The following is a 10,788-nucleotide window of genomic DNA, read 5'->3' as shown; positions in this document are numbered from 1 at the left end:
TTCGAACTATCTCCCTCGATTATCCTTTCTCCTTCTTCCTCCTTTTCCCAGTCTCTTTTCCCCTCGTTGCCGGCGGTCTCCCACCGTCCTCGGAATATGTATATTCGGACTGCGTCTCTCCTTATTGCATTCCTGCTCTATTTGTCTTTACACCGTATCACTGTCCCTGTTGTCTCCGCTCCGTCTCCGTTCATCCTTGCCTCCCCCGTGTTTCTCACCTTCCGTCCAACAGCCTGTTCCCTTTTCTCACTCTGATCCGCACCGTCTTCCCGCTCGCTATCTCTATTCAGCCATCTCATCCCCCTCGCACCCCGCCGCGTCCCCCTTCCCGCCAACCCCTCCGCGCGGCCCCCCGGTCCGCCACGTCGTTCATTTATCTCCTTCTCATCGTCGTGTCCTTTCTTTTTCCATTCCACTTTGTAGCCCTCCCTCTTCCCGCCTCGTTCTAACCACCGTCTTCTCCGCGTGTCTCTCATACCCTCGTAAAACGGCGTATTTTCCTTTTCTTCGTTCCTCCTTTTCTCCCTCGGGAACCGATGGCTTCGACTCACCCACGCCTCGACAACCACGCTACCCCCTTTTCTCCTCTACAGCCGTCGTCGTCGTCGCCGCCGCCGCCACCACCACCGCCTCCTCTTGCTGCTGCTGCTACTCCCTCCTTCACTCCCTCAGCCTCTAACCTCCCCGACTGCCTTTTTCCACGCTCCTTACTCTCTCCGCGTTTACGTACGCCGGTCTCTCTTCCTCTATCGTTTCTCTCCTCCACAGCCTCCTCGTTCTCCTCCCCAACCACTTAACCGACCGACCGACCGACCAGCCACCCATCCACCTACTCTACCTACCTACCTACCGGCTTCACCCACCCTGCCTTTCCTTTCCACCCACTCTCATCTTCCCTTCGATATGCACCCCACGCTACTATCAGCTTCTACTCCCACGCGCGAGCTTGAAACCCCCCAGAGGAACGTCAAGGAGGCGACTACCGGAGGAGTTCTCTGCAAAGAACGAGAACTCCGCCACCAGTCTCCCTCTACCACCCCCAGGAACCCTCCGCCTCCGCACTACACCTACAGCCCCTAACAGCCCCTAGTCAGTCGCTCTCGCCTCTCCTCCAACCTCGCCGCACACTCCGCCAATCGAGTGTCGACTGGCTGCTGGCTGGTGCACGTTTGCGCTGCTGCTGCTACTGTTCCTGCTGCACTGCCTCTCTGATCGTTCTGCACGATCTAGATAAAGAGCGTTATCTAACTGTGCGGCTAATTAACTGGCTCTTCTCTCTCCCTCCCTCCCCCCCCCCCCCTCTCTCTCTCTCTCTCTGTCTGTTTTTCTATCTTTTTCTTTCGATCTTCGTTCCTCTTATTCAGCTTATCAACCGAAGTAGATTTCTTTCTTCGGCGCACACCGCGACCGGTTACCTGTATGTCAAGACGTTACTCTCGTCCGGATTAACCAGCGTACGCCGCCGCCAGTTACCGGAGGATTTACGGTTTTAGGCGGGCTTCCAGCCGTTATCGTGTCAACGGAAGATTCTGGAGTTGCTTAGTCGAAGATTGATTCGGAGAAGTTTACTTTGTTCGACGTGCAACAGCGTCGCGCTGTGCACTCGACGATTGGGTAGTAGACATAACATCTGTTATTTTCGGCGTGGAGATTCTCTGGGTTTGATGGGTAATTTATTATCGACAGGGATAATGTGTTTATGTGCTTTCGGAGAGTTGTCAATTTATAGAGATGAATGTTTTAGTATAATATTTAGATGTTGTGTACAGACTATTATTTGATAAATTGATGTTTAGAAAATAATGATTGCTTTGATACTCGCTATGTTATCGACTGCAGGTAATGCGACCTGTCAGGATTCTGTGCGAAGGGACTAAGGTATTTTACCTGTGGTGCGTTGGAGACAAGAATGTCGAATTCCCTAGGGCTAAAGCTACTAATAACGGAGGTCCGTCGATTGGCAGGTTCGCCAGGAATTCTTCGATCGTTGAACATTGAAAAGTTCAACTTAAATGTCGATTGGCAGCCATCTGTTGCCCCGTACCCTTCTGCGACTGGAAGCGCAAGCCAGTGCGTGACCGAAGGAGGATCGATTGGCATATGCGAGCCCAATTAGAGGTTCAACTGAGAATTACGAAACCCCTGGCCGTGATTAAATTACTTTCTTGAAAGACGAGTTTCATAACGGGTTCAATTACTTTCACGAATAATATCCCCCGTTGCTAGAAGTCCCCCGGCTCGATGGCGGCACAAAACAGCTAATTGCCGAGCTCAAGAATTTCCGCAATGACAATCCTTCCCGTCACTCACAAGAACTGAATTTAATTAGTGGAAATCCATCGCGATTCCGCTTCTTCACGATATTCCTCAGAATTTTACATTTCTTTTGTAATTCTTCTGGAACCAGTTGCTTAAATTTTATGTATTCTGAGAGCCGCGACTCGAGAACGAGGAAAAATTATTTTCGACATGCGTGGAATTTATTGCAACATAACGAGTGCACATTGTTTTGATATAATGGAGACTGTAGTCGATCGAATATATACGCCTTTTAATTTTTCAATTATTTTTATCAGTCATTTGTTATTATAATAATGGCGGCGTAAGGATCATGCTGCGTTACCAACACTCGATAAGGAGACCAAACAGAAGATAACTCCCCTAGAGATTCTCAACTTTTGACCAATGACAAATCTCACTAGAAACAAAATGTAGAATGGACCAATCGTGCAGTGTGTTTTCATGACACTGTTAACAGGGGTTCCTCGTGCCTATGTACTATTTTATAGTCATGTTCAACGTTACCGACAACACCTACTTAAGTGCTGTTAGCATCTGTATACTTTATCTGTGTACCAAAGATGAGTTGGAGCGTGCTGAAGCGGACTGGAGCAGACCCAAGCAGAAGGAAGTAGATTGGAGGGTACTAAAGGATGGTGATCGCAGTAAATTGCACCAGAATGAAACAGATCAGAGTTGACCGAAGCAAATGGAAGTAAATTGTAGTAGATCGGATTCGATAGACATGAATGGCATCAATAAAATCGAACACTTTTTCAAGAAAAGGAAAATATAGATTCTAACAATGATATAATTACACGATATAAATTGTTCCTTTCGAAAGTGGTGTACTTTCAATTTTGTAAATATTTAATGAGTCATTATTTAAACTTACTAAAGTTTGAAAGAACAATTTAACAAAAAGAACTCTTGCAGTACTTTCAACAAGTCTCACAGTTAAAAATGAATATTTCTGTCTAAGAGAATAAGATTAACAAATCACACAGTACTGACCTCGCGCAGTGTCTACGTAAGGACAATTTCAAGAAATTGAACCTTGATGCAAGATTATCGATCCATCCCAACCAGGTCACGCAAGTTATAAAAACAACATAATTCTTTATCACCTGCCATAAAACTTATTGTCAAAAACAGGTGGAAAGTAATCCAGGTAAAAAGCTGATGCTTCAATTAACTTTTTATGAAGTGTACAGAGGACTTCATCAATCTAGGGTGAAGAGTATAGCGTCGTCTCCATTTGCTTTTCCGCGTTATGTTATAACAGGAGAAGTGGGGCGGAATATAAATTAGTAGGACATGATAATGTTGTGGAAGGTGATCGTAATAGAAGAACAGGGACGAGAAAAAAATACAAGTACAGGGCGTTGGACCAATGCAAACAGAATATTCCCGAGGCTTCGTTGTCGGTCTCATTGTTATCGACCCGTTGGTATTCCCTGGCGTCATTGGTAGCGCGATCACGTGGTGTCTATCGCCTTCCAACCAGTCAGCTCTCCCGTACAATGCACACCATTGACGTAACTTTAAGCAGTCCTGCGTGAAAGGTCATAGGCGCAACTCGAATATAATTGACGATCTATATGCATTTTCGTATCGTTGCCTCCCCAGTTTCCAATTGTACACAAAAATGATTTGATTGGCACTCATCACTGTCGTTTATTACACTCATCCAGGATTCGATGCAATACAGTATCGTTGTTTTGTTGTGTTACGAACAATACATCAAACAAACTATTATTACATACTGATTATCACAAACTGATACTGTCTTTTTGATTGACAGAAAGGTGTAATGAATTTCTTATCATTCATATTTTTCATTAGTTCTTTCCGGTTAATACAGAGCAAGAATAGTTTTAATATTTAACTTGTTTTCAAGATTTATTTATTAATTGAATAAGAGATTCTAATAAGGATATTCTTTTGTAAAACGTTTCGGATTGTTCTAAAAATGTTATTACAGTTACAGATATGTTCAAGTTTAATTAATTTCAAATTACTAATTTGTATTTGCTGTCACAGTCATATCATTACCATAACACGTTTCAATTAGTGAGATCGGAGTCTGGCGGCAATTCAATTGTAACAACATTCATTTTCTTCACGGATATCAATTATTCACGTGATTAAAATATGTAACGCGCAACGTATCGTTCAACGATTCGAACCCGATAACGTACATTTTCTTTACACGATTCAATTACGCGAGACAATGGCGGGCTATCCAGAGCTGTGCACAGATGCAAACCAGGTTGCATGTAATTAGGCCCTGGATGGAAAATAGCGGAGCGCTCGTGCTTTTGATATGATAATTAACAACGTGACCACAGATTCGGGTTGCACGGACATAAATGCAATAAATTCCGATCATGCTTTAGACTGGCCTGTGACACACGCGATATTCACCGATAACACGATTTTTGTCTTCATTCTTCGGTCACGTACATCGCTTTAGACCTGTTCGTGACGCTTTACATAGTTGCAGACAAAAACAGCAAAAGCCGAGAACGTTTTATTCAAATTTAGTTATCGGTATTGATATCATTTATCGTTCTGTTGAAGTTTAATTATATTGCGAAAATGTTATTGGTTACATTTCCACCGAACGAATTTCTAATGAACTTTTAGTTGTTGACCTAACCGTTTGGAGTCTCATCAATTTATCGTCTTTGATCATATAAGAATAACCGGATACATAGGAATATTGCATTTTGTTGATACTAAATTATCACACCTGTTAAAGTGTCTCCTCTTAATTTTCTTATTTTGCAATTCTGAAAATGAAGAATGTATTTTTGCGGTGATTGTAGCATTAAACTAGTATCAACGATTAAAAGAGATTTTAGAAAATACAATATTGTTGTTAACCGTTTAACTGCCAGGCGATGCTGTAGTGCTTCTTCGGTTCACTGGATGAAAGTGAAGTGTCAGCCTCGGTTAGTGGTGTCGAATTGAGTTTATCTATTTTTATATTTAATTACTTATTTTGATTTTTTAATTGCCTGCTTGCGAATAGAAAAATGAAGCGATCGCAGCATTTATCATTCTTTTATGTGGAATTAGGAGAGCAAAATTCAGTTTCCGAGCTGAAAAGAAAAAAGCACGATAGCACCGTTGGCATTTTATACCGGATCATCACAAAAGTCTGTACCATTCAAACCGCTAAAAAAAGGAACTTCATTGGTCAAAGATACGAAACGTACAAACATATACACATTATTTATCAGGAATACAAACTTTGGTAGAATAATTTGACATATTACATATTGTTTTTACAATATAACCTTCAGCGTCTTCTACCGTACTTAAAGATAACATTATGTCCATAAAAGACTTAGTCATTCTGGAATAAAAATTAGCTGACGTTTTAATCATACTGGTAAGAAGGGCAATTTTCGATGTAGACATACAAAAGCTACGAAATGGTAAACGTAGATAATAATAAAATGGTATAAAATAATAATAGTATTGTAAATGATGTATAATGTTATCTGAATCGAACTGCAAATACAAAATAAATCAGCATTCAGTGAAGCGTATTAGACTTACAAAAATTTCGTAAACTAAGATAGAGGTCGTTTATAATTCAATGTAATATTTATTGATTGGTACTGAACATTTGGGTTAGGGAGTTATGTACCTTCCTTGGAATTGAAGAAAACCAATTGAGGTTTTTATATTATTCTCAGTAACATTAGCTGATTCGTATTGTTGTTTATTATTTGCATATTATCGTTCGTTTTGGACCGACCGCTTCTTTTCTGTCACAATGTGACGCGATAACGAGTGTGTGTTATCTATGAACAAATGGTTACGGGATATATTTGAATTTTACAATACTTCATGGTCTCCGACTTGCGTGTATATAAGACGGGCGAGAGATTCGTCACGAAACACAGTCCAAGTCATTTGGTTCAGAGCGAATTTCTTTAAACTGAGTTCGTCATGTCGTACTTCACTGTATGGATTGCTTTAGTGATATTGGCCGGATCAGTTTATTCACAGGTTAGACTTTCCACGGTTATATTATGAGAAGTGAACATTTTCCATGGTTATATTATTATACTTTCGCGAAAGGAATATCTGTAAAGTATACACTGTTCATTAATTGAGCCCTTTCTCGGATAAACTGTTCAGTTTCATAAAACAGGAAATGTAAAGGAGTTTAACAGATCTGAAGTTGCTTTCTAAATATTAGTCAGAATTTATTTGAGGGAGAGTATATTGCTTAAGTCATAGTATTTACATTATAAGATACAAATTAGATACAAAATAGGTAATCTTTAAAAGGTATGTTTCGAGATTGTTACGTTTATATATAGTGATCTTAATTATAAGATCTATAAGATAGTTAATGTGAATTTTATTCTATTAAGAGAAAGTATTAATAATATAAATATTATACGTTGTTGCGTCGAAGCCAGTTACTATTTACTTCCAGGTTATTATTCAATTTATATTTAAATTTATTGTTTTTGAACACCGAACAAAAAGATTTAAATATTAACATGAACGCAATAATTCTTTTACAATGCTTAACATTTTCGTAGAAAATATATACTGTACTTATTCTGCCATTATTTATCATTACATTTTTAAGTACGAATTTTAATTGTGTAAATGATTAGAGCAAGTGCGAATGTTAATTAACGTTATTGTATTAATCGATTAATGTTACTTAGAAATGTATTATAGAGAAACAAAGGAAACATAAATGTGATTCAACTCAATATCTTTCGTATTTTCAATATGTTCATCTGTAAATTAACAAACGTTGTAGTAACATTTCTTAAAACTAACATTGTAATTGTGTCCGTAGATATCGACTGAATTTACTAGAAAATCTTATTTGTATGTAATGAATTCATTTTTTTTATATAGTCATCGGTGCCACAAATAAGCCCAGGTTTCTTTCCGCAATCATGGAAAAATCAACTTTGCAATAATTATTGCAATTCTCCAAGAGGATTTTTGGCATTATGGCAGTTGCTGTGCAATTTATGCTGTCCAAACATGTCCACTACGACATCTGCTCCTCAATTTACATCACCTACTCCTCAATCTACGTCATCTACTGCTCAACCTACGCCGATGGCGGGGTAACAGGATTTTTGTAGTCTAGCATAATGTTAGAGATGTATGATTTTTGAATTATTTAATCTTAGCTTAGATTATATAATGTTAATGAATGTTCTAACAACAGTAACAATTTCAATTACAATGAATGTACAAGTTACTTCTGTTAACACAATTAAATGATTTGATTCTTTTATTAGTTTAATAAAAAATTAAAGGATCAATTGTAAAGCTTTATATATTATTAATGGAAACTTGAAGTTTATAGTATACGCAGAAATACTTTTAAACAAATACTAACACTTAACAAATAGTTTGTAATTCCTTTAATTAGAGAAACAATCTTTCTAACGAGAAGGATCAAATTCTCTTGAATAAATGAACTTACATTAGCAATGTCTTGTTCTATTAAATATTATTAACTCGGAATTAAGGGAAACATACACTCACTACGTTTTATCTTTAACAATATTTCTGTTATCATTTCTCTTTATTTATAAATTTCGCATCTCGTCACCAGCTAACGTTACTATGACAATAATTTATATTCTTTCTACTGAACAAATTTTTTTCTAAAGAAAAGTCTTCTCTAGTTCATTAAATACATTATTTTTTAAACAAGATATTGAACGTAAATGTTTATTGTTTCTTGAACTGGAACTGTGAGTGACAATAGCTGACGTTACTGAATATCATTTTTGATGATGGGAAATGATTAGTGATACATTTTCATCGGAGATCTACAGATATAGACGATTCACTTACTAGTTCAATAAGTGACTGTAAACTCGATGCTTTGAACTATGAAAGGCACTAATTATTATGCAGACCGTTCGTATAGTGACAGCATGTCGGTAGTAATGTGGACCTCGGTAAAGGCGCGGATGCGCTTTGCCCTATAATGAGGCATCAGAGATTGGGGCCAATCCTAGGAGCTTGTGAACAGAGATCACGCCACGTCTCCCCCTTCCATGAATCAGACTTCTTCCCAGATTTTTTCTTTTAATAATTGTCTGGTATACAGAAAACAGAAGTAATGGTGTCACTTTGTTCTTAACATTATTTAATTTATTTTACCTGTTGTGGTTTAACGAAGACGCTACTATTATTATTATCCTAATGATATATATATTCTAGTTCTATTTAATATTATTACCACTATACTTTTACCGCAAAAGTTTTAGAATCGATGAGATTTAAATATCTCAAGAAATTGTTATTATTGGAACCTTAGAATTTTTCGTGTACACACTCCAGTCGTTCCAAAATCTTCAAAAAATTGTTCCTTTTATTTTAAAATCGTTTTGAATAAATTTGTAAAACTTGCAACGCAATTAGATATAGAAATTTTTGTAAAAAATCCAACTTTGTAGTACTTACGACATGGGAATCGGTAAGACATAAAACATTTGAAAAATAGATATTTTAAACTCGATAAAATTGAGAATATTTTAGCAGGTTCTTTGAACAGCTTGAATTTTGTAATTTTTCTGAGCTCCGTGCATTCTAGCGGCTTGTTGAATTATTTCGCTTTCATCCGGCGATGGACTAAAGTTGGAATATATCAGAGGCATGTGAAGAGATGAAGCTTTGAATATCCTAGCCAGTTGCCAGGGCAGATGAGAATTTTAAAATATTTGGAGTCCTTTCTGCCCTGCAGTTTACTGAAATATTCTCGTCTTTGCTGGTTCGTCTGAAATATTCAGTGTCATGCGGTTCACTAGGTCATTAGCACTTTTTGATAAAATATATTCGTTACGTTGGTAATAAGCAATTTGCACTATAGACCAGTTTCATCTATAAAATAAATATCTAATGTTGATATCGTGTCTTATAACGTAGCGGTTTCGATTCTGAACGTTGGATGGCGTTACTGATGCTGATACTTGCAGTCGGTTATAACAGATCTCTGCTTTATTATAGTTTATCAATGCTGTATATAAAATGTTAACCCTTCGAAGTTTAATTTCATAATACACTTAATAGAAAATTCCATTTTTCAAATATATATCCAAAGAAGATTAAAAAGTGTCGAAAAATATACATATTTTGTATTAAACAATAATAAAACAGGGAGATGTACTCAGAATTAATTTATTAAAAAAGAAACCCCTTCTTGTTACTAATTTTATATAAATATTTATAACAATACTTCGTTTATATCTGTTAGTCACAAGTGCAATGAAAAAATCATTTTCATTGTCGAATTTCGTATAAAATATTTCACACGGATTTCATCCCCCAAAGAATATTAAAAGCATTTCCAAAAAATTCATTTCGTTATGAATTCTCGTGACCTACATACAGTTTAATTTTAATATTGTGGTAGTAGGATGAAAAGATACTGTTACCTTGCTGGTTGAACATTTTGATGTTGTACAATTAGGTATAATTGAGTTTAATGTGTGCAATGTTCATGCCCGCCGAAACTACGAAAGTAGACAAACAACGCATCCATGCGAAAAAATAAGACCTTGCTCCCGTTGTGAAAGTAATGTCGGGCAACCTATTACGAGGAGCGTATGTCCTCTCACTTTCTGCATACGAGCGCACAATGAGCTGCTGGGCGAATTACATCAAACGAGGATTAATACCGTAAAAGGCGGCCGCGATTAATTGGAAAGAGGCAGGAACGATGATGAATCGTCCATCGAAGACTCTTTTTATCCACGTGATTCCTTTTCAGTGAATCTATCCATTTCAGACATTCTTGCACATTCTTATACGTAATGTCGATGCAGTGTACACTTTTTGCTGTGGCTTAAAATTGAATTTCGCTGTATTACTTAATTGCTTGACGCGACCAAGTAATTCGGGAAATAATTGTACTGATTTTTATTTATTATTTACATAATAATGATTAATGTCTCAAATGTTACGATCTTGACGTACTTATAATACAGGGTCAAAGGATTGTAAATAAATAAATGTTAGGTTACAAGATCCAAATCAAACTCCAGACCGATTCCAGAGTCATGGTCAAGTTTGATCAAGTTTATAGGATTCAGATCAAATGCCTGGGATATAATTCTTGTGTATTATGAGTTACTAAGTTTAAAAAGGAAAGTTCTTTTTTGTAAGGAAATTCGAAAATGAAGGTACCTTTCTAACTGAATTTTGCGATGATTATTAATCATACTATGTAATATCTTAATTATTCGTATATATTAGAAGTTTATCTCATTCATGCCTCTTCATTCTGAGACTTAAATTTTTTTATTCAATTCAAAATTCAATTCAAAAATTTTCTTGCTATTTAAAAGTTGACTCATTCTTGTCTCTCAGTTCTGCAATTTACGTCTGTCAGTGTGATTCGAAACTCTTTTCCCTCAGCCTTAATTATATACCTTCAGAAGTTAAACCAATTCGATTTTTTCTAACTTGGATGAATTCAACTTGATTCTTATTGAG

General features: G+C 37.1%; 1 protein-coding gene across 1 annotated transcript; it reads left to right on the top strand.

Moving 5' to 3' along the window:
• Positions 1 to 6,165: 6,165 nt before the first annotated feature.
• LOC143174855 (uncharacterized) lies at positions 6,166 to 9,394 on the top strand. The gene is made up of 2 exons (XM_076370420.1): positions 6,166 to 6,306; positions 7,183 to 9,394. Exons 1-2 carry the CDS (start codon positions 6,247 to 6,249, stop codon positions 7,402 to 7,404), a joined length of 282 nt encoding a protein of 93 aa, XP_076226535.1. The 5' UTR covers positions 6,166 to 6,246; the 3' UTR covers positions 7,405 to 9,394.
• The last annotated feature ends 1,394 nt before the right edge of the window (positions 9,395 to 10,788 follow it).

Source organism: Nomia melanderi, chromosome 9, assembly GCF_051020985.1.
Source record: "Nomia melanderi isolate GNS246 chromosome 9, iyNomMela1, whole genome shotgun sequence".
Classification (NCBI taxonomy): domain Eukaryota; kingdom Metazoa; phylum Arthropoda; class Insecta; order Hymenoptera; family Halictidae; genus Nomia; species Nomia melanderi.
This window is presented reverse-complemented; position numbering and strand designations above follow the sequence as displayed.